Genomic DNA, 24449 nt, shown 5'->3' with positions numbered 1-24449 from the left:
CACAGCTAGCTCAGATGTAAAAAACCTTGTCCCTCAAGAGTGCTCCAAGTGGCTGTTCAACATGGATAAACCTCAGGAGCTCTGTCTTGCAAATATAATCTTGCTCTTAAGCATAATTTTCATTGTTTTCGAGAATCCTATTAATTATAGAGGAATGATAAATAATCCAGTGGTCTGAAACCCCATTATTCTGACTCAGGGAGCTGTTACCACTAAAGGTGATGCTTTCAATGTTGGAGGTGTATGAAATGCTCTGATGTACTCTAGGATCTAGCAGCTCACATGAAGGTTCAACATCATTTAAGACCACTGAATCTGCAGGATGTGTCATTCAACTTGTAAATACTTCCTCCACCTTTGGTGGAAACATTTATAGTCAGAAGCAGTGCCTTGAAATGTTTACTACTGTCATATTGAAAGGGGAGAAAAAAGATAGAGATGTAAAGATGTTGTGTGCAGTAATAATTTATCTTGCAATCAAGAAAGTGTAAAAGCAATCCAGGGTGAAAACTGGGAAGAATTGCAAAGGAAAACACTGACTCTTTCATTTTGAATAATGCAGACCCCATTCAAGCTTTCTCTGCAGAACATGAGGTCTAATCCCAGCACAAGTAAACACATGTGGGGGTTTTAAAATTTAAAATGTTTAAAAATCATGCTGCTCTTGAGAGGTGATTAACTGTGCTCACTTAGCTGCAAGTGAATAATTAAACTGTGAGGAGTTATTATTTTCCTGGCTCCTCTGTTGTGTTTCTTATTAATTCTTAGACATTCAACTTCTAGACTTTTTAGTATCAATCAGGCTCTGCTTCTATTGTCTGAAAAATAAAATATGTAAAGGGGAAACTGCCACAGATTTAAATACATTGTATTGTTACACTATAAATACCATCTTTGTAATTAAACCACTTGAAAATATGAACCATCAAATTTTTCTCTCAGGGACTCAGCCACCTATGAGGGTTTTGAAAATCTCCCTAGTGTGCTTTGCTTCTCCTGATTGTTCTTGGAAGAAAATTAGCTTTTAGTTGTTTAAAGTCTGTTGGCTTTATTTGCTACTAAATATACACATGATAAGTGCTGTGGGATCAAAACAAAACCAAGTTGCTCTTCCAACGATGTGATTTGCAGTTTGGCAGAAGTCAACAATACAACTCTTAGTGTGTTTGGGGTCACGGTGCATTAAGGTAGATCCCATTGGCCTGGATCAAGAACCTGCAAGGTATCTTCAAACAGAGGAAAGAGTGAATTTAAAGAGACTAGAAAAGGATGAGAGAAGGCACTTGAGAAGGCAGGTAGCCTGGTCCAAAGTCCTGGATTTGTTTTGTCCTTGTCCAGTGCCAATGTTCCTATATTAGAGTGGTGCCCTCTTAAAAATATCCTCTGAGATTCTGTCACTTAATGAGGGTTTGGGCAGATTTTTTTCATGTTGGGAAAGTTTTCCTGATGACTGAGGTGCTCCACCAGGTGCCTGTGGCTTTGTCATTAGCTTGCTATCTTTGTGGGGAGAGTAGGATGATGCCAGGTTGAGAAAGTGAAAGGGGACAGGGAGGGAAATTCTCACATGGTGGGAGGAAGTTCTTGAAGGACCTGGATGAAAAGCCCTGGGAGGATTAAGAGAATAAAATGTTACCCATCTAGGCTTCTTTTAATCAAGTTTTTCCCTATGAATGTCTTGGATTTTGGGATATTTTTGAAGTGTTTTAGACAGATATTGAATAACAGCAAAGTTTGTAATCTAATCGCAATCTCAGTGGGGGAGTGACCTCTGGATTCCACCTGCAGAACTAAAAATTAGTAATGATTTAACAGAAAGACCTGACCTTTTCCTGTCTTTTCTACCCTCACAGATGAACAGGAGCCAGCAGTCAGCAGCGATTCAGATATTTCATTGATTATGGCAATGGAGGTTGGACTCTCCGATGTGGAGCTTTCCACTGATCAAGACTGCGAAGAGGTGAAATCTTGAAAAACAGAGATCCAACACTAAACTACAGGGGAGGGTCACGGGTAGGGACTGAGTCAGTTTTCTAGGATTTGGACCAGTCATGCATATGCCTCCAGAGCACTGTCACTCCTGCACACTCCATGCTGAGATGGTCATGAAAAGCAATAGCAGCTGTTGTGTCTGCCTGGATGCGGTTTCCTCATCTGCACACCTTTGTTTGGTTCACATGGGAGGTGGAGACACTTCCAGTTTACCCACGTGCTTGAGAGCAGTCATGGAACTCTCCAGGGGCTCATAAACATGCAACTGAAATGACAGCTTGAGTGTTTTTTACACTTGTTCAATCAAATTTTTGTTGTGTTTTTTTGAAAAGGCATATGTTTATTTTGTTTGTTTGTTTATAGTTTGTTATCAATGGACACTTTGTTTTTATTGACTGATCCCAGCTTTTTCAAGAGTTCAGTCCAGAAACCTGAATTCCCATTCATTGGTCACTTCATGATCTGACCAAGATTTATCATTGCCTTGTTGTTTCTGCATGAATTACATGTGGCTGGCTTCAGAAGGATCATGCACCAGCACCCTGCATTAATGTAACACCTGCCTTCATCAAGTGGCAGGCTTGGAAATGGTATATTCTGAAGGCTTTTATTTGTAAGAGAGCTCTGAATTAGCAGAAATTTGGGTTAAAATGGCATTAGTTTGTCTCTTAAAGTTCTGTTCTAGACAAGTATTGTACTGTGTGAAGGAGAGAAAGAAGAGCTTAAAGCATCATTCTATCCATGTAGTCCTGTCCTGCATTTTATGCTACTCACAGGTGTCAGTACATTCGTGTCCTTCCTCCAAGTAACAATTCAGTAGCTGGAAAAAAAGATCTAGTATAACATCACTTCTGAATTTTACAGACCAAAACCAGATCAGTGGGCTAAAGGAGCATCTGAGAGGTTTCCAGAGGCTGCTTATTAACATTTCTGCAATAAGCAGGTGACAGTATTCTCACAAAGGGTCTGGAGATGCTGCTGTCAGTGTCATAAAATTGCTAAGGGAGCAAGAGGCAACCATTTGAAATGTTTAATTCCTGGTTTGCTTTGGGTCTTTTCTCTTAATGTGTTTCATTTCTTACATTTTGACAGCAGTTTTTGTCTGCTTGTTATCTAAAAAGAGTTCAGGTAGTTTGTTGCCCTCCAGAGTCCCTGTCAATGTTTTCAGAAGCATAACAGAATATTTGCAATTTGTGTACAGCTACATACACCAAAAGATATTGGGGAGGGAATTTGAAAATAAAAGAACTAATATAAATCAAAACACCTAAATAATAATGAACTGACATAATAATTTATTTAATCCTGAGCTCTGCTTTCCAGGTAAGAGCTCATTGTTAATTGTTCCGTGTGTAATTTGGTTTTTCAGTGAAAATACTCAAATGTGAAGAAGCTTACTGTTACACAAGAATACATAGTTTCTGCTGAGAGTCAGATGATTTGAATCACATTACTGCCTCCTGAGTCAGTCCTCAGAACCAACAATTCATTTTACATTGAGATTTCGTGCAGAGGTCAAACATTTTGACTTGGCAGTGTCATGGCAGCATCTCAAAATGCAACTGTTGGGGCTCACTGCATTTAATCTCCTTGTGGATTTACTTGTTAAATGTGAAAACCAGCTTCCAGCCAAAATTTTTGTTTGTCAGATTTTATTCAGGAACAAATGTGTTTATCCCTAAAATTTTGGCTGACTTGCTTCTTCATTATAAAAAGAAGGAAAAATATTCTCCATGCTCTTCTGTCCATTTAGAACTAATTGAGCATTTTGTTTAATTTTGTTTTATGTTCTTTGTCCCTAAATTGCAGGGTAATCTTGACGTAAAGATTTTAAACTGAAAGAGGGCAGATTTAGATTAGATATTAGAAATAAATTATTACTGTGAGGGTGGTGAGGCACTGGAAGGGGTTGCCCAGAGAAGCTGTGGATGCCCTATCCCTGGAAGTGTTCAAGGCCAGGTTGGATGGAGCTCTGAGCTACTTGGTCTAGGGAAAGATGTCCCTGCCTGTTGCAGTTTGTTTTGGGAGGGGGCACCCCAGGGTGTCCCCAGAGGGCCCCCTAGGCTGTGAGTTCACTGGCAGCAGCAGGCAGGCAAGGAGACTCCTCACGGCTTCTTGGGGTGCTGATTAGATGGGGGTTTATTGGGGGTCCCATCCCCAGGAGCAACATGGTTACTGAGGGGGAAGGGGAAAGGGGGAGAGAGGGGGAGCCTAGGGGAGAGAAGAAGCCAAAAGTGAGTCTGGCCTGCCTCGCACAGCTTAACTGGGAGATTCAAAGTGGGCACGGAATGAGACTTGGGCCAATGGGATTACAGATACAGGATGGTTCAGGGGAGGAACACAGGCTTGGAATAAACCGTACATTTTGGAGGGGTGAGACAGAGCATACCATTTAAATAAAATGCAACACCACACCTGGCCATGTCACCGGGTTTGGAACTAGATGATCTTTCCAACCCAAGCTATTCTGTGATTCTGTGAAAATGACCCATAAATATGCTGTTACATCTTTAGAAGCTGTTGGAATGAAAATCTTTTTTCAATTGAAGAGATAGAGGCAGCTGGAATTATTGGTTAAAAAAGAAAGTTACAGATTGTTCCAGAGGGTACACTAGGTTACTCTTGACAATATTTGTGGTTCTTTAATCTTGTTTTCTTCATTCTTTTATGCCTTCTCTATTCCTTGCTGCTGTGGAAAAGACCTGACACATCAATGTTGAAATTGATCCCTACACACGAGAGTTTGCACAAGGTACTGCATCAGCTCCACTTAAGCTCTGTAAATAATGCTGAAATCAGATTTAAGTGGTACTTACATCAAATTTGGACCCAGGAATGAAATTAATTTCAAATGTCTGCAGGGAAGGAGTGAGGCTGGTTATATACAGTTGGGCTCCTTACAGAAAGTCCACACACTGGTACAATTTCTTCTGCAGCACTGGAGCCTGGGTGGTACATGTCACAGGACAAACGTGATGTCCAAGTTGTCAGTGATCCTTTCACATATGCACACTGCAGCTCAGCACACAGGCAGAGAACTCCTAGCCAAACTGCTTGGGTTTCAGAGGAGCTGTCACAAAGTCTTAATTTTATTTCATGAACTGAATTAAGTTGATCTCAATTGATAGATTGACCAATTAGCTGTTGCTGCAGCAGAACCACCCAGGGCACAGCAGAGCAAGCAAGATCTGTCGAAAAGCAAGGCAGGAGGGAAAACTCCCAGCTGATACTGAGCTGGGTCCTTTGCCCAGGAAAATCATTAAAGGGCCCTGTGCTCAAAAATGCATGGCAGGTTTGGTAATGCAGACCCTGCATGTATTTCTGAGAGTTAATGAGGAACTTTGTAGAGGTCATCTGCTGTGCACACACTTTTCCTAAATATCCCATGTTAGATCTGGTCCCTCGGGGTCCACAGGTGGCCACTAGCAGAGTAGGGTGCCAGGCTGGGTGAGTGTTTTTGACATATCACCAATTAGTGATATGCCTTTTAGAAGAGGCATCCTAGCAAATCTGGGTCAGGAGTCTTTCTGCTTTTGTTTTCCCAGTTCTACCTGCAGCTGCACTCAGGGAAGATGTTGTTCCATTCCTGTCCTCAGGTGTTCTGCATCTCTGAGCACTGTTAAGTGATGATAAGGGCAAGGCTGGGTTACACATCACTGAAGCCTGTACTTAGGAAAGCACTTAAGTAAATGTTTTATTCCGTCCTTCTTAAAAAAAAAAACATTAATTTTGGACTTGCACAAAAATTGCATTATTTTCAACAGGTCTTCTATGAGCATACTTAAGCCCCTGTGTCAAAAAGAAAGCAAGTGTTCATGGATATAGTGATGCAGGCTGGAACCATGGCTGAGTGGAGGGCCTCTCCTGCACAGGGGCAGTGGCCAGGAGATTGTGTGGGCTCCCAGGTGAAGGCACTCCTGTCATTAATTCCTGTGCTTCTCCCAGCAATTCCTGTCTTGTCATCTGAAGCACTTTTCTTGAGCAAGTGGTAGGTGGGAGAAACATTTGCCTTAGTGAGGCTCATCGTCACTCAGGCTGGGTTGCAGGATAAAACCTGGTGAGACAGAAACTGCACTCAGAGTGTACCTGGATTTTCTTGGGTTTCACTACGCTGCCTTCCCAAAGGTCTGTTCAACAGGTAGGAGGCATAGGCAGAATTTTGCACTCACAAATGACCTGATGTGTGCATGTAGATGTGCAAGGCATCAGGTCTACATCCCCTCCCCACAGCTCACCTATTCTGGTGGGGATACAGATGTGGCACTTACTGAGGGTTTGAGGTTTTTTATTTTCTGACTGCTTTAGAGCCCCAGAAGCAGGATCAGGACTATCATAGCACTGCAGTTCATTCTTTAAGCACTCTATAGAATTAAACTGACATGTATGCTTTAAAAGCGTATTGATGGAAAAGTATGGAAACTGTACTGTTGTGAAATCAGAAGCAGTTGTCATTTTTAGGCCTTTTATTTGAGGGAAATTGTGGCACAAGGAAAAAGGCTTTATAAGGCAATTTGGAAAAAGAAATTATTGAAATCACATATTATAAGTGGTCCCTTGGATTTCACTAATGACCTCTGGATTAAATCCCAAAGAAGTAATTGGAAGAAGGGCACTGATGTTGGGGTGCATCCATTTCACAACACTAAAATGGCAGAAAAATCCAGACTCTTCTTTCCCAGCCTGTCTCACAAGAGTTTGTACAAGGGTGAGCCTTTGTTGCAGGGGAAGGAGATCATGGGATCAAACTTGCACAGTGCTGCTTCCTCTCCTGTGCTTTGTGCTGCCAGTATCTCTTGGAGCAGGTTGGAGAGGGGAAGGGACCTTGCCCAAGTTCAGCTCCAGGGCTTGGTGAAAAGCAGGCCATGGGCTTCCAGCAGGTTGGGGACAGCCAAGCTTCTTCATGGCTACTGGTGACCCTGGGACTGGAACTTTGCTGGTGAACACTGAGCCCATGCAGACTCATTTGTTTTGTAGATGCAAAACGTGTGAGTGTATTTGGTGCAGGCAGCATGACAGCAGCGAATCAGCTTGGTTAGCATGAGCAGGAAACACAACGTGGAGTAGTTTGGGGCTGAGGGAAAGTGAGGCTGGAGGTGTTCACAGCTCCTTAAATAGGGGAAGCTTTCACAGGCTTCTTAAATAGGGGAAATTGATCTAAAATAAGCACTGCTGTCATTTTACCAACCTGTTACCTGAACTAATTGATAGTTTCAGAGAATGAGGAATGCCAGATGGACTGTTCAGGGAGGATTTGTTTGTGAAACAGATGGCAGCTGCAGGCTGGGACAGAGGGCAAGGGTGAGGGCTGCCCCTCTGCCGTGCCACTTACCCCGCTGGGCTGGACGCTCACTTGGCCCCTTTATCTGCCCATTTCTTTTTCAAGGAAACACCCTTCTAAGAAGGAGCTCTATTTCAAAGGGAGAAATAAAGAAATTAAAGATGTGGATTTTGAATGAAAAGCCAATGTATGTTTTTTCCATCTGAAATTAATCTTTCTCTCTCCAACATTTTAATTGCGAATTGGTGGAAGTTATTTCTTTCTGTAGTCAATGGCAAAAGAAATGAGAGAAAAAAAAAGGAGTAATAGTGTTTTCCCTTTCTTGTGTATTTCTTGGTTCTTTATCCAGAGTAGCATTAAACACAATAGCCAGATCAAGATGCTTGTTTGCTCTGAATGTATACAGTTATTTCAGATGTCAAATATCTAAATGTTTTGTATATGTATGTAATGCCATCCACAATACTTGTTTCATGGTAGGAACCTGAAATGATTGTACCATTTTATAATCAGATATGTAAAGAGGGGACAGTGGGTGGGTCTGTTATTTTTATACCAAGATGTTCCTTGTCTTTAGTGAACATTTAAAATGGTTTTGTACTTGTCAAAATATACATTCCATCCATTTCCAGAAGAGAATTATTTCTATTTAGAGTAGTTTATAAGCAAACCAAAAAAAAAAGGTGGCATCCCACTTATATGCAGTTCCTGAACAAAGCAGCAGTATCCTGGTTTTCAGTGATAGCTACAAAGCTAGCCATGTCTCTTCTCACGTGCAGCAGAGATATACCAGCAAATGCCAGTGTTATAAAGGGAATTAAAATCCCAAATGAAATAAATACCACATGGATCAGTGCACAGCTTAACAAAATAAGTTCATTAAGTTCAGAGACAATGGTCTGTCCTAGGGAAATTCTCCAAAGTAGTCAGCCCTGCTCTGGACAGCAGGAGCAGATTTACTGGGAGGCTTCAGCTCTGTGTCCTTGCCTGGCAGAGCCAGCAGCCTCAGCAAGCTGGGGAGATGCAGGGCTGTTGCACTCCTGCACGGTGGCTCTGGCTATGCTGCAGCTTTGGTTTGGGAAACACCTACCCAAAGGTCATGGCAAAGTCATACCGTGGCATTTGCATGGGCCATCCTTTTTCCTGTAGTTGGCTTTTTCATTCCCTCCCTTCACCCGCTACCTGTGATGTGCTGCCAAAGCTGTGCAGTAGCAGTTTGTGAAGATTTTTTTTTTGCCTTTTTCCCTTCTGTACAGTCTTGCAAATAAACTTTTAACTCTTTGCTGACATTCTATAATATATACATCTTCCTCTCCAATGCACTTTATTTCTCTTGAAAAATGTTGGAGTCGGAGAACTACCATCTTAAAGGGATTTGCCTGAAATCATGAGACACGTACTTTTTATTATTTTGTGTCCTTTTTGCTTTGTTCAATACTGTAAATGCTAAAGAGCATAGACAGTGACTCAGCTGGGGGAAATACCGAAATGTTGAGGCTAACACTTGGAAGCATTAATCAGTAGTTCAACATGGCTATTTTTGTTAAATAGAGGATTATAATGTAAATATGTGAGACCGTGTTATTACGTACTAGTAAAATATTGCAACTCTCAAAGTTGAGATGGTGAATTCCAAGGAATTTTATTGCAAGTTTTTTAATAAAACAAATCTGATTATTGTGTTATATGTATTTTCTAACGGTGTGTGTAAACCTGGAATTTCCTGATGTGTGAAACTTGTCGGTTTTTTCTTCCTGAACTCAGCCACTGCACACTTTGGCATTCATAGGAGGCAAAAGGTACCAGTGGAAAGGGACACAAGTGACAGCCTGGTCTTCGTGACACGTCTCCAGCTCCTTACTGCTCTGGTCCCCTCTGCCCTTCAGCTGCTTCTAAACAGAAAGCAGCAGCTGTGTGAGAGGTAAATGCTTCTGCTGCCTCAAGGGAGAGCTGCAGCCTCAGGCCAGACACGGCTGTTTTAACACGATGTGTTAAAGCAGCTTTAAAGGATGCCTGGTGTGCCGTGCCTCAGCGGGAGTTGCACCGCTGTTGTGAGGGGACATCCAGCTGCTCTTCCCTTGCCTCATCAGACATCACCACGCATCCCTGGGAGCAAGGGGAGGAGGGGAGCCAGGGGCTGTTGTGTCATCCGGCATAGGTATGCTGCTTCCTAGTGGTTTGAAGCACAGTAAAAATCCTTAATGCAATTTAAGAGACCTACAGAAAAGTTTTCCAGTAGATGCAGAAGGAAGGCAGAGAGAAATCCCTGACGGAGCCAGCTCCAGGCTCAAGCCACAGCCCTGCCACGGGTCCCAGCCTGCCCCATCCTGGCGCACCTTTTCTGCTTTCTGGCTGGTGCCGCCAGCACACACACCTCTTCCAGCCACAGCGCCGCTCTCCAGATGACAACATGCCCTGGATTGTGTTCCCCCCAGGAGCCGGGAGGCAGCGGCTGTGGGCCAGTTCACTCCCAGCTCCCCAGACCCTGCTGCCTCCTTGCTGCTGTGCACCCACCCCGTCCGTCTTTGCTCTGTCCACCACAGAGGGGCAGCAGCAGGAAAACCGCGTGCAATTTAACGTGGGTTTATCAGCAACGCCGGGAATGACTTCCCTCAACTCCCGTCAGCAGCACAGCCTGACGCTCCCATCCCACCAGCCCTGCCCTCCACACCGAAACAAACCCTGGGCTGCCTTTAGAAAGATTATTTATGTCTTGCTGGACAAGAATGAAATGGAATGAATTTCTGGTCAAAATGTGGGAATAAAGCAGTGCTCTGTTGCTTTGTGGTTTTTTTTTTTTCCAGAAGGAGTAAGGCAAATTTTATTTGCTGCCCTGATTAAAGGAGGTAACACTCAGATGCATCACAGTCAATGGAGAGGGTGTGAGATTCAAAGGGAGTTTATCCAGGTTTGCACTGCACAGCAGGGTCCCGTGAGATCCAAACCATACTAAGGAAGAAAATGCACTTTTAGGGTGCCCATAAAGGCGGTGCATTCACCTGTGCTGGGTCTCAGGAAAAAAAAAAAAAAACACTGAGAAGGCAATTCTCTAACACAGGGAGATCAGGTTTGGGGGCATCACTGAGGAAAGAGGACTTCATGGCCCAAAAGAAATCTAACGAGCCAGTGCCTTTATCAGAATTCAGCTCTAGGAAATCAGCGCGTAATAGGTGAGGCTATCATTTTGCAAAACATTCATTCCTCAGCTTCGATCTCTGTGCAAACAAGTTGCTGGCAAGTCCTGGCAGCAGTGGAAGTGGGCAAAGCGTGCACCACCCTTACATGCCTGGGCCACTCCCTACTGCAGGCTGCTGCATGGCTCCTCTGGACATCCTTCTGGACATCTGCATCCTCAGCTTGGGTTTACAGCCCATCCTCTCACCTGAGAGTAAAGACAAGCTTGCAGCAACTCCTGGTGACTGAAACCCAGGCAGATGTCCCTGCTCCAGCTAGGAAGCATGTCCGTCCTGGCAGAGGGACAGAGCAGCCATCTGGGAGTGGCAATGCCTTTGATGTGTTGGCAGAGCCCCAGCTCTCATCTGTTGGAGCCCAGAGCTCAGATGAAGTTGTTCCTCTGTCCCTGCTTGGGGCAGCCATGCTGGCTAAAACCAGCAGCCCACTTTGACTCAACCAGGGCTGGGAGCAGACAGCTACAAAGGAATAACACCAGGACAAATCACCTCCCTTTATGCTGCACCTGGTTTTAAAAATTATAATAAAAATATTATGGAATCATAGAATTCTTCAGGTTCATAAACAGCTCTAAGACCATCAAGTTCAACTGCTAAAGCAAGTGTAAGTGCTGCCTGTCTGCAGGGGTTAAGCTCAGTCTTATTTGTGGGATGCTGTTCCATGCCTTAGCATGCATTCAGTTTTGAGCTCCTCTCTACAGGAAAGACAGAGCGGTGCTGGAGTGTGACCAGAGAAAGGCAACGAAGCTGGGGAAGGGTCTGGAACACAAGTCCTATGAGAAGCAGCTGGGGGGTTTTATCCTGGATAAAAGGGGGCCCAGGGAAGAATTTATCACACACTACAACTCCCTGAAAGGAGGGGTGTAGCCTGGTGAGATTTGGTCTTTTTTCCCAGGCAATGAGTGACAGGACAGAGGAAATTACTTCACCAGGGAGTTGCAGCAGGGATTTAGATTAAATGTTAGGAGAAATTTCTTTGCTGAAGGGATGGTCAGGCATTGGAATAGGCTGCCCAGGGAAGCGGTGGAATTATCATCCCTGGAAGGGTTCAAAGGGATGTAGATGTGGCACTCAGGGACACAGATTAGCAGTGGGCATTGCAGTGCTGATTAATGGCTGGACTTGATGATCTTAGATATATTTTCCAGCCTTAACAATTCCATAGCTCTACGATTCTATGTCCTTGCTGCCTTTCTCCAGAGATCACTGCCCTTTCCTTAACTGCCTGGCATGGAGCCCCAGGCGGAGCACAGTGCCAGGAAAGGAGGATGGAGACAAACGCCGTGGCAGAACCACAGCCAAGGTATTGCCCAGCATCACACCAGAAACACTCCCCACTCCCATGGGTTTTGGATGTTACCTGCATGTCCCACCCTGAGCACCAGCAGTGCTCCCCACCTGGATATCCCGGGGCTCCTCCAGAGGTGCCCAGGGGTGCCAAGCTTCAGCTCCTGGAGGCAAAGGAATAACGAATGGAGAAGATGGAAGGGAAGCAGGGGCGCAGCCTCAAGAATTAAGAAAGTGGTTCCAAAAATGAGCGGTAAGCGGTGTTTGTCACTCCGTGGGGACAGCGGGCAGAGGCAGCTGCCTGCATCCCGCATCCCGCATCCTGCATCCCGCCCGTGTCTCTCCAGCAGGAGGCTCTCCCGCCTCGCCAATCCGTCACCCAGCCTCGGGCACCCACCCGCGCCTGGCTTGATTTATTGAGCCGAATCAGTGACCATTTACCGTGTTAAACAAGTGAAAAGCCCCACAGTGGAGGGTTTCTCTTCCCCTTGAGCGCAGCCCAGGGAACTCCGTCCGTGTCCCTCGCACTGGAGGGGGAGCACGGGAAGCCACCAAACCATCCCCTCCAGGTTTGGGCGTGAGTAGCTACATATTCTGGAGCAGCACAGCACCTACGGCATGGGCAGCAGGTCACTTAACTAAAAATACGCAGTTAGCCCTTGTCAGCTTCTTGGTGAGATTCCCCGGGTCACGCAGGGTGTATTTGAATGGAAGCCCAGGAAAGCTGCGTCCTGCCCAGCAGCCAGCAGATTTGTTGGAGGGGAGCAGAACTGCTACCCCAGGGAAAAGGAAGGAAAACCCAGCCAGGATACCTGGCGACAGTGGCTTCAGCAGGAAAGGGACAAAAGTGGGACTGGAGACCAGCACTGCAACCCCCACCACAGCCTGATCCCATGGGGGAAAGAAATTGCACATTTCCTCTACACTTTGACTAAAAGGTGTGGTTAAACTAAATTGGTTAAATTTCTGCTTGTGCATGCACTTAAACCATTAAAAAGCAGGTTATTTTTGCATGGCCTGGGCTATGGATCAGACTGTGCAGGAACAGGTCCAGACATGAATTGCCAGAATCGCCCTGCACTGGGAATTGCACTCAGATGGGAGTGGAATTTTGAGGCAGGTAAAATCCCAAATTAGAGCATGATGCCCATTGTAGGGCACTGGATCCCACGTCCTGTGTCAGCCCAACCATGAGAGGCCTCCGTCTGACACATTTACTGGGCACAACTTACTGGACACAATTCCACCAGATCTAATTCAGTGCCACTCATCAGCAGAGCCATCACATCCTCTCCAGGCTGTTTCATGTCCCCGAGGTACAACAGAGGCTGGAGGGACAGCTCCAGGGTGTGAAATGCTTCATCCCCCCAGCCCTGGGTGCATTCATTCCCCAGCAGAGAGGAGCTTGGCACCAGCTCCCTCCTGCCAGCAGCGCTGCCGGGGAGCAGGGAGCTTGTTCATACCCAGGCAGGCAGCAGATGAGCTTCGGTTTCAGCCTGCCTTGAATGTGAGAGTCAGAAAATACCAAAGAGCAGGCGAGAAGAATGGCACAGAGCTATGTTGGCTACACAGTGCTGCTTTGATGAGGGTGGTGGCATAAAATTGATTGTCCTAAGGGACAATGGAGATTTCCTAAAGGACAATGAATGGAGCAGGGAATTTTCCTAAGGAAAATTGACCCCGACTGACTTTCAGCTGCTTTTAAAAGGATCATTAATGTTAAAGGAAAAAAAAAAAAAACAACCCAGTTCTCTCTTTGCTTTAGCAAAGTCTTCCATACAAGCAGCTGCCCAAATTGCCCAGATGCACGTCGGCCCCAGCTGGGGCCATTCCTGCTCGAGCCGGGTGTGCGGGATGGAGATGCTCTGCAGGCTGGAAGGGTCTGGCATTTGCAGCACCTCTGGGGGCTGCTGGTATGGACCCACTGAAAGCCTCTGAAAGGGGAGCGCTGCTTGCTTGTTTACCTTTTGCTTGATCTGCTTCGGCTTTGTTCACCTTGTTTTTGATAGAAGAAAAAGAGCAATGCTGGGGCCCTGTTCTTCAATGTGTTAAGGACTTGCCTGTGCTTTGACTGGTAGGAAAAATGTATTTCTTCCCTGAAGCTGGTTGTCCCTTACTGGAGTAGTCTGCCCAGCTGTCCTTATTTCAGCTGGGATAGAGTCAATTTTATTCCAAGTACCTGGTCAATGCTGTGTTCTGGGTTTAATGTGAGAATAACACTGGTAATACACTGATGTGATGGCTGTTACCCAGTTGTGCTTACCCGAAATAAAATACCTTGCAGTATCCCGTGCTCTGCCAGTGAGGAGGTACACAGAAAGTTCGGAGGGAGTATGGCCAGGATGGTGGAGCCAAACTGGTCAAAAGGATGTTCCTTACTATAGAAAATCATCCCAGGATATAAACTGTGAGGAGTTACCCAGGAATGGGCCAACCACTCTTTGGGGATAGGATGAGTGTTGGTAGCGGGTTGTGAGCAAATGTATCATGCATCAGCTGCTTTTCTTAATTTTTTTAAAAATTTATTTTCATTATTATTTTAATTAGTTTCAGTCACTAAAATGGTCTTATCTCAACCCACAAAGGTTTGGGGGAAGAGGGTCTTACTTTTTTTTTTTGCTGTTGTTGTTCCTGATTCTGTTCCCCCACCCACTGGGAATGACAAGGAGTGAGCAAACAGTTGTGTGATACTTAATTGACAGGTGGGGCTAAACGCTGCCACCTGAAATAAAGAGGGCAGGAGATCTTTCTCCTATTTAATGCCTTTATTTAAAAAATTCACCTCAGGTTGGGGAGAAAGGACAGGTCGCTCGCACTGCTGCTGCTCCCAGGAGCTGCACGGAGGAGGAGGAGGATGATGCAGCTGTGTGCACTGGTATGCAGGCAGAGGTGGGGCTTTCATCCTCCAGGGAGTAGTGGGAATTCCACTTTTTTGGTCTAACATTCCAGTTAACTCTTTCTAGTTAACTTCTTTTGAGGTATGGTGAGAAGTAAAAAGGATTTTAGCAGATACTGGATTAAGTTCCTCACCTTTAGACATCACTTAAGTCTCTTAATTCCATGTTGGCTCGTTGTTTTTAGGGGTTTTTCCTGGAAAATTGCAAAATCTGGTGAAATGCATTCTCATCTGCATACCAGCTCTGATGTCACACCCTTCCCCTGCTACCTGCAGGGTCTGGTGTCACACCTTGGGAGCATCAGTGGGAAGAATGGCTCTGATCACCAACCATTAACAGGTAATTGAAGAAAACCTCTCAACAATCCCTGACTGCAACATGAAGCTAACTTTCAACAGCGAGTGGTCTAACTTGTTTTAACTCTGCAACTTTAAAATTAAAAAATGGATAATTTTTACTCATAACACCACCAGCTCATGGTCTAAAATGCTCCCTGAGTGCACCTCCACTTTCCAGGGTTTTCTTTTGCATTCCTGATTATTTAATAAAAGGCCATATTTCTTTTACACACAATAACTTGGGGTGGGGAATTCTCTTGAGTTTGGCTCCTTGTCAAGGTGAGGGGGGGGCATTACACTGAGCTGGGGTCCTGCTTATTTTGGGCAAATTGCTGACAGTGTCCAATGTACCAACCAAGGGCATGGAAACAGGAATGGCTGGGGGTGATGGTTATTTTCTGAGTGCTCTACGTGCATTTTGTTGGCCACCAACCTCCATCAGTGGCAAAGCATCTTCATTCTGAATTGATGAATTTCTCTCTCTCCTCTGTTAAAAATTATAATTGTGTGTAGCAGTGAGATCACATCCCTTGAGACAGAACCTCACCAGCAAAGGAACAAGGCAAATTAATGGTGCTCAGTCTCCTCAGGCACTGGAGATATTCTTCAGAGCAATTCAGAAATGTATTTGAACCTCTCAGGGATGTGAAGACTGACTCCACACAAGTGAGACATTAAATACAAACTATACGCAAAGCATAAAAATTATTTTGCAGAAGAATTGTCAGCTCATTTTGGTTTGCCCTTGGTTATAATGCCAGAAACGTTCCCAAATATGGCTATTCTTGCTGGTGTTAAGAAACATTATCGGTCTTGTTTTTCTTCAAACTTGGATGGAAACATAGATTGCTTCTGCCTTTTTGTTTGCAGTGCTTGCTGATAGGCAGAGAGCCAAAAGCTTTCCCTTTCTTTCTCTTTTTTGTCCTTACTTTTAATACTTTACTGTAAGTGTTGCCCCCACCTTGCTCCTTTCTGACTACATTTGTTACTCCTTTTTAGAGGACTAGGACCCTCTGAAACTGAACAAGGGTACAAAAGCTGCAGGACCTGATGGAGAGCTTGTATTAGTGTTTAAAACTCAAACAGAGTCCATGCTTCCCTTTCTACTGTTCAGAATGCAGTGATACTGCTGACCTCTTAAAAAAAAAAAAAAAAGGAAAACCTTTTGAAAGCAACACGTTAAAATACTTCTTTTTATAATGAAGATTTCAGGGGTAAGCTGGCTGCAGGGAGGATTCAGTGTTGAGCATGGTGGGTGGGTGTGTTAAGGAAGAGGTGTTTTGAGTGATTTTTTGGGGTTTTTTTAATGAAAACTGATGGAACTGTGAATTGATTGTCCTGGACTACAGCTGTGTGAAAAATGTGTATTTTATGATTGGCTTTTCGCAAGTATTAAAATGAATATTGTATTATGTTAGAAAGTTATGCTTTATTAATTTTCTTAAGTAGTGTATAAAATATAGTTTTAGGTTATAACATAATGTTAAAATATATACTATGCTATGTAAGATATTTGTTTAAGAAAGGACTTGCACCAGACAGAAGCCACAGGACACCTAAATCTTTCAGAGAAAGGGAATTTATTGCTCCCTTATCAGCAGAAAACTAACTTCTTCCCACCTTGCTGAGACAGGAAGACGGCATGAGGATTGAGAGGGAGAAGTTGACAGTGACCAGACAGAATCCTGTGTTTGAATGGACTTTATGCATCATGTATGAGGTGTATGAATATGCAACAGGCAATTGTTTTTAAGGGTCAATCCTCTGTTAACGCCTTTTTCGGGCTTGTGTTGCCCAGAAAAAGGCACCTGGACGTCAGTATCTCTTTGTTTTCATTGTCTCATATTGTCCTAGTCTCAAATGTTCAAATTTTATTACTCTAATTATATTACTATTTTTATAACCATTTTATTACTATTAAACTTTTAAAATTTCAAAAACAGGTGATTGGCTTTTTTCACAAGCTGTAATCTGTGAAAGCACAGGCTGAGCAGGGCTGTGTGGGAGGTGCTGTTTGGAACTTTCTTGCTGAAGGGATGCTGGTGGCCAAAGAACACCAGCAGCTGGGGCTGGGGCAGCACCTCAGCAGGACAGAGCCCCCAGGGCAGGTTATTTCCAGATCAGTGAAGGATGAGGAGCAGGAGCCAGATCTGCGAGCTGCCTTCAGGCCAGCTGGGTACCTTTGTTTTCAACATTTGTAGTACATGATGATAGATTTCTATCCTTTTTATGAGTTTTCAGCCTCCATCCTCTTGGTCAGTCCCAGTTTGTTGTTCCAACCCCACAGGAATTATTCCTGACTCCCATTCAGAGAGGTTGCAATCAGGTCATCCATTCCTTGGGTAATGCTTCTGCAGAAGCCTTGATGCTCAGGAGTATTTTCCCTCCTTCCCTGCCTTTTCTCCATTACTGCTGTGTTTCCTCATCTTTACCTGACTTTGGCTTGTCATGTGGCAAATCATCACATGAAAACAGCTGCAGACAAGATGTGCTTTAAAGAATTTCCCCTTAAAGTAGCTACAGGGTATTTAGAAAATAAATAAAATAGATGCAGGGTATTTAGAAAAACCTGATATATGTATGACACCTGACACGATGCAGTTCAGCTTGCAACGCAGAAGCAAGGAGGAGGAAAGAAGGGGCAGGATGTGCATGTGGCAGTGAGATGAGGTTGTTGCAAGAGACCTGACTGGGGAGGGAGAAGAGGCTGCTGAGTTACACGTCAGGAGCAGTGGCTTGGAGAGGGGCAAGTGCAGGAAGGCCAGGCAATGGTGGCTCAGCCTGCAGTAGGTAGCACATCTCATGTGCTCATCTCAGCAAGTGTTTGGCTTTGTGTATGCAAGGAACTCCAGGGTGATTCTGGGTGCATGTGTTCATGGAACAGGTGTGAAAAGAAAACTGGGAAAGGAGCTTAGAAAATGTACATGAATGGCTGCAGCTTTATTGTGCCAGTGCCAGCAATCCCAGGAAGTTGCCCAACTTGTTCCTTGTGCTGCAGAGGAGTGGTGCCACTGGGCCCAGAGCTGGTGCTGCTGATGCAACCACTGAAGCTGGAAGAGAAGTGCCAACTCCTCCATGCAGATCCTGAGGCCATGTGGAAAGGTTCATCTTCCTTCTGTTGTCCTGGCACAAGAGAAAATTCCCTTCCCCCCCCCCCCTCCCCCAGTCAGGCCTACTGCTGCTGATGCACACATCTGAGAAACCAGATAAATATGAGCATCATCTAAACCAACAGACCCTTTTTCTTTTGCAGGGGGCAGTCTCTTGAAAGCATTTTAATTAGTCCATGAAGGATAAGGGCAGGAGTCCTCTCTGCAGTGTCCCTGTGAGGTACCCTAGCCACGAGCTGGCAGCATATTTCTGGTCAAAGGCAGCCTTGCTGCTTTGCTGTGTTTTGCAGAGCATTTTTTCTTCTCTGCTTTTAACGCAAGTTCTCAGCTGTTCATATTCTGATCACACGGGAGGAGCTATTTTCTGCAGCAACAACCTTCTGTGCTGGCTGTGCTCAGGCAACTCAGGCCTGGTTTTTGATTATCACCAAAAAAAAAAAAGGTGGGGAAAGATGGTTCTCTAGGATGTATATGAATGAATTTGAAGTATGGTGGGGCTTTTTGATTGGAGATTTATTTGCAATTCATCTTGGGGAGCTGCCTTGGGCAGAGGAGCCATGTCTGCCTTCACAGCTGGTTCCTGGGATGGAGATGGAAATCACACTGGGCTTCATGTTAGCTTGTGTTCTGTGTCTGCTTTGAGCACTTCTAGTCAGTCCAATATCCAATATCTCCTACAAGAAGCACCTAGAGAGTCATAAATACTGTAGGATACTAAGCACTTTCTACCCCCATTAAAGATGGATATGAAAATGGGTTTTGTTTTGTAGAGAAAGCTTAAGGGATGTGTAAAATGCCCTTGCAAAAACAGTTATGTAGTTATTTATTTCTGCCTGAGATAAAGGCCTGGAAGATGTGAGACCTAAAAGCAATGAAGGGAAATAACATAATGCAGTATCCTATTGATCTGTGGGATTTTCTACTGCTTAAGATGATGGCGCCACATGTAATGTTTGTAGTTGTACTAACTAGAATTAAAATAATTATAGGGTGGAAACAAACCATGACAAAATCTCCTTAGGGCTTCAAGCTTTCTGCTTCTCACTTGTTGGCTGATGGGGTCCAGCGGTTTCTGCCATTCCTGCATATTGCTGCAATGCCCAGTTATATGTGCTATGAGTGTGTTGTGTCTCACTCTGGAGCAACTGGTAACATTTCCTTGGACAGGCTGAGTGCCAGGTCCTTGGCTGACAGAAATCGATGTAGTGGGGCTGACTCTGGAGACCCCTGCCCCTGCCACGGGCTCATCCAGCTCCCTCCCACTCCAGTGCCAGCAGGGAGCTCACACATGAAATAAAATCAGAACTTTATCAGAACAGAATCAGAACATTCCCTCTAGCTAAGAGGGAAAGAAACAAGGGGAAACCCTGCTTCTGCTAGGGAGATAAACAGCCTGGCATCCCAAAGCAAGCCAGGGACCATGGTGCTGAGACTCGGATAGCACAAGGTAGCAGGGAAGGTGTGGTGGGATCAGTAGCACCATGACAAAAAGTAAATGGTTCGTTTTAATTATGGTGTGTTACAGAGCTGTAGTGGAAAGCATGTTTTATAATTCCAAGCCATAGTTAATACATGACTGTAATCAGTAGTCCAGCAAACCCAGGTGACACAGAATCTGAGAGCTGAGTGCTAGGACATAGCTCAACCTTTCCCTAAGCACCATTGCTCTGTGCACTAGAACAGCCTACTTTGAAGATTCTGCTGAAACAGCTTTTATTTCTTCCTTTTTTCAGGGTAAAGAGAGGGTTAGGTTCTTCAAAAGTTGGAGGGTGGGCTTCTGGCCTCAAGACCCTCACAGAGCTCCCAAGGTACCCGCATCCAGGCTGAGCACTGAGATGCCTTGCTACTGGTTTGAAGTAACATGTAACAATTTAGATTCTTTCTTTCCAGGATGCAGCAAAGTGTCCATTACACTTCAGGCCAAATATATATTCTGCTGTTAGAAAGGAAAAAAAAATATTAAAAATAAAATCCAGTGACTGGAAGAATCAGGGAATTTTTTCATGGGAAGGTTTGACTACCTTAACTTGCATTAAAGCTGACTGATGAGGACTCATGTTGCATCATCCTTCATAAGAGAAATCTGGCTCACAGGAATAGCTTCTTCTCCAGTGATATGCTGCTTCAACAGGCAGGTTTCAGAGGCCACACAGGGATTTAAAAACAAGCCCCCAAAGTTACTCCATCAGCCCTCTGTGAAGTGACACATAACAGTTACTAATGAGAACAAGGCAGACCACAAAAGACTGATGCCTTTCTTCCTGCATCCCCATTTTCTCCCCCCAACCCCAATATCCATCTGTACCCTTGGATCTTACCAAACAGTCATTAACCATTTCTGTGGGTCTTCTCTTCACAGCAACAAATGGTCACGAGGCCAGGTGGGAGCTGAGACTTGTGCTACAGATTTTCACACAGGCTTCAGTTAAATACTCATAGGACTGGCTGTGGAAAAAAAGCCTTAAAATGTGTCTTCTGGGTTTTCAGCAGCACATCTAGGAGCAGGCACTCATAAGGTTTGGTGTTTTTATCCACCAGCCAAAAAATGTATTGGAAATATTCCTGTCAGAGCCAAGTAAGACTATTTCCCTTTCAGTTCCTAATATCCCTTTATGTCACCATAGTATCTTGTTTTCCATGTTTACTTGCTTTTCTAAAGAAAGCCCAAAGGCAGGTGAACAAAATCCTTTCCCTATTTGAGTCCCCTTGCCTCTCAAGTGATGCTTCAGCACAGCTTTGAATGAGGCTCTGGCATCAGCCCACAGGGATTTCTGCCGGCTCCGTAGCGCAGCATCTGAGTCATGCTCCAAAAATAGCCAGGAAAATGTCAGCCCAGCCAAAGTCATTGGCTGATTAACGAGGAAGTTGTACAATCATAGGTATGTCCAGATACGCTCCTGATCATAACTATGGAGCTGGGCTTTTTAAAAATAAATAGATATATAATAAATGTTATGGGTAGTGAGTTAAAAAAAACCCCAAACTGTTAGAGGTAATGCAGAAACAGATTTCTTTATCCTGAAACAGATTTCTTTATCCTCCCCAGGAAAGTATATAATTAGCAAAGGGATAGAGGGACTGTCTGGCTCGATATGTAGTGTGTCCCTTCTCAAAGAATGAGAAATTATTCTGGACAGAAATTAAAAGTGGATGGTTGTATCTGGAAAAATCTTTTGTCCTTGAGGGCAATGTGACTCTGGGCTGTGTGGAAGTAGGAATGGTCTGGGGACAACCATAAGCCAGGGACATAGTGGAGGATCAGCCACAGTGCCCAGCTGTGGAGCTTGTCAGGCAGAGGAGGGTGGAAAGGAGCTTCCACAGGAGGAGCTTCACTTGCTCAAAGGGACAGATCTGCTTCACCAGGACTGGTGCAGTTAAAACCTCCCTCTAGCACCAGTTGTGCAGTGTGTTCCAATGCAATGGACAAGCAGCTGATCTCTGAGCTGTGGTTAGCCAGGGAACTGGGACAGAGGTGCTGATGAAGGCAGGGGAGAACATCCCAGTGCCAGAAACATCTGTCTGCTGCAGGTGCTGAGGCTGCACCTGAAAGAGCATCTGGCAACAGCACCACCAAGGACCTTGGAAAATAAATAAAATGAATCTCATATCTCTGAAAGCTGATGTGGTGCCAGAGCAGGCTGAACCACTGTAGCAGCAGCTTGTGGTGGCCACATGTCCCTTGGGCCAGGCACGCCAAATGGTTTGTGTCCAAGGGCGGTAGAGGCAGATCTGAAATACCTCATCTGGAGAAACAAGGGAATGAATTGGCAGTGAGCAGATTGGGCACTGGTGGTCTGGCACAGCTACTGCCAGACAATGCTTTGCTGGCAGAGTTACCTGTTCCCATTAATTAATTCTGGAAAAGTCTTTGTTCCTTGTTTCTGATTTCTTACATGGGACTCAGCCAAAGGCTGCTACCCACATGGGCAAGGGGAGAAGAAAAGGCACACTCAGATGTGTCCAAGCTGTTGGAAACATCAAGGATGAGGGTAGGCATGCCAACACCCTGTCCAGTAAATTGGTCTGCTTTGTGTGCCAGGCAGGGAGCATTGCTTTGCTGCAGCTTTGGCAGTCCCTTCCCATCCCCTTGTGAGCTCCTCACCAGTGCCCAGAATACTGGGAGTCAGGACCAAAACAACAGAATTATGGATGAGCACACTGCCCCTGCACATAGTCCTTGAGTCATCCATTCAAGTAAATAAGATTTTCTATACATGTTCTCAGGTAGTCTGTATGTTAGCTACATGAAAAGATGTCTTGCTAGGGCTAGTAGCTAATCAAAGTTGCTATTAATGACAAGGAAGAGAGGGGAAAGCTTTTAGCTTGATATTTCTGAGGTGTTGTCCTTTAGAAGAGGAAGGAAATACGACTCTTTGACAGATCTCATCATGCTTGATGCAGCACAGCAGGATGCTCTCTGCAGGTACATCTCCAAATAGCTTTTCCACCTCAAAAGTAATCACTTTCCCCCTGCACATCACAGCCCTGGTGGGCACAAGAAAGTGAAATCTCATTAAAAAAACCAGCGCTGGGGTCCCCCTGCCAGAGGTCCTGATGCCTCCATGGCATGGATGTGCCTCTGCATCCAGTGAGCAGATGGTCATGGGGATGCTGTGACATCCCTGGCATCATTCCCTGTGATCATCCTTTAAAGACTGACCCATGGCATTCCCTGAGTCAACGGGTGGGAGGGCTGGGGGACACCCATCAGGAAAGGGGTCACACTGACACACAGTAGCGCTGCAGGGGTGTCTGACTGATGGCTGATGTCTCTGTAGGAACAGGTTCTCTGCCCCCACAGTGGTTCTTGTTTTCCTCCTGAGCTCGCTGCCTCACTTGTTTGAAATTTAAGGTCACTGACGCGTGGAGGAGCTACCTTCTTTTCAGCTTGCTGAGTCTCACAGATGAGTGAGCACTGCCTCCAAGCCTGATATTCAGTTGCTGGGCATGTGTCTTGGTCTGAAAAGACAGGTGTCTACTGAGGAAGGCAGGAGCCTCTCTTAAAATGGAAAATGTAAACCTTCTCCCTACAAATTATTATAATTTTGAAATTAAAGGGCTCTCAGGCAAAGATGTGGGAGTAGGAATAACAGTTCTTGATTAGGAAAAATAAAAATAAAAATGCAGTAATACAAAATAACACTGAGAGAGTCAGAATACGGCCTGACACCCTGTGGGTCAGGGTGTTGGTAGCAGTCCAATTGAATGGTGGCTGCAGTCCTACTGGAGTGACAGGTGTGGTTCTGTTGAAACAAACGATCAGTAAAAAAGGCTGCCTGTGGTGTTCCAAATATCAGATGATCTCCAGGTAAGAATGCTTGGCTCATCCCCCTGAGAGGAGCATTTCCCAATGAGATGATGCAATTTTATCACTCATGCAGTGAGACTCAATAGCCCATTAACAGCAGATATCTCCCTGGAGGGAGGATGGGTTGTGGAAGAGATAAAGCAAACTGCCCCACCTGGTTTTAACAGTTGGTCACAGAACACACACCCCCAGCCATATCTTGCATTTGCATCCTAAGACAGCATGCAGAACAGTCAGGATGTGCAACATCCTCTCCTGGATCCCTCTTTTGCCAGGCAAAGGTTTCCATTTCTTGCAGAGGAAGGATAACTTCTCTCCAAATGCACCTCCCTCACTCTGCAGTGAAAAAAGCTTTGCGTGCCTCAGTGAGAGAAGAAGGCATAGCTTGATTTGCCCTGTCTTTGGGTATCCTCTGTTCACAGTGACATTGAAAGCTGTATTTTCATGCTAAGTGGAGTGGTCGCCCTTTTCCAGCTTCTACCCAGGCCTAGGTGCTACTGGAGATTGTGAGAGGTGAGAGAACAGCTTCACAAAGAGGATGCACAGGTGGGGGTGGGTAGATTGCTTAATGCACTGTGAAATCCAGATTCAAAGGAGCAAGGGCAAGGCTGTGGATCAGGCAGCACAGCAAAGCCCATGGAAGTGACCTGGCTGCTGTCTGAATTAATGTAATTGTTAAAAAGAGGTTTAAACATTCAAAGGAATGAAGTGTTTCAATTTTTCTCTGATGTTGCTTACCACTGAAATATATGTTACGAGAAAGAAAATATTTCTGCCAAGTGGTTTGTAAATAAGTATTTTTTCACAACCTCTGAGCTTTGGTACACGCATTTTTATAAGCTGGTTAAATGCAAATTAGCAATAATGTTTCCCTGATTTGCCAGTCCTTCCTTTTGCAATGAGGACAATGGAGGTGCAGTAGATAATGGAGAGTGGAGCAGTTTACCTGTGCTAGGAGAGGCCTCTTCCTTCTCAATAATCAAAGAGTAATTTTTCATGCCATGTTGGTGTCGTAATATGCTCCCACCATCCATCAGTGTTCCCCTGCACA

The 24449-nt window shown here is 44.8% G+C and overlaps 1 protein-coding gene and 1 long non-coding RNA gene across 2 annotated transcripts in view; one reads left to right on the top strand and one right to left on the bottom strand.

The window, feature by feature from the left end:
- The window catches only part of RNF150 (ring finger protein 150), a 113465-nt gene extending 104499 nt beyond the window's left edge, over positions 1 to 8966 (top strand). The window contains exon 7 of the mRNA XM_064416563.1: positions 1851 to 8966. Within this exon, the coding sequence (XP_064272633.1) occupies positions 1851 to 1969 (119 nt within the window). The 3' untranslated portion in view covers positions 1970 to 8966. The remainder of the gene's footprint in view (positions 1 to 1850) is intronic.
- A 9261-nt stretch (positions 8967 to 18227) lies between these two features.
- LOC135299943 (uncharacterized) lies at positions 18228 to 20829 on the bottom strand. Its single transcript, XR_010361787.1, has 3 exons — positions 20409 to 20829; positions 20112 to 20283; positions 18228 to 20026 (listed from the first exon to the last, which is right to left on the bottom strand). It is a non-coding gene; the product is annotated as an uncharacterized LOC135299943 (long non-coding RNA).
- Between the last annotated feature and the right edge of the window lie 3620 nt (positions 20830 to 24449).

Source organism: Passer domesticus, chromosome 4 (genome assembly GCF_036417665.1).
Source record: "Passer domesticus isolate bPasDom1 chromosome 4, bPasDom1.hap1, whole genome shotgun sequence".
In the NCBI taxonomy this organism is placed as follows: domain Eukaryota; kingdom Metazoa; phylum Chordata; class Aves; order Passeriformes; family Passeridae; genus Passer; species Passer domesticus.
The sequence above is the reverse complement of the archived record's forward strand: the minus strand, read 5'-3'. Positions and strand labels throughout refer to the sequence as shown.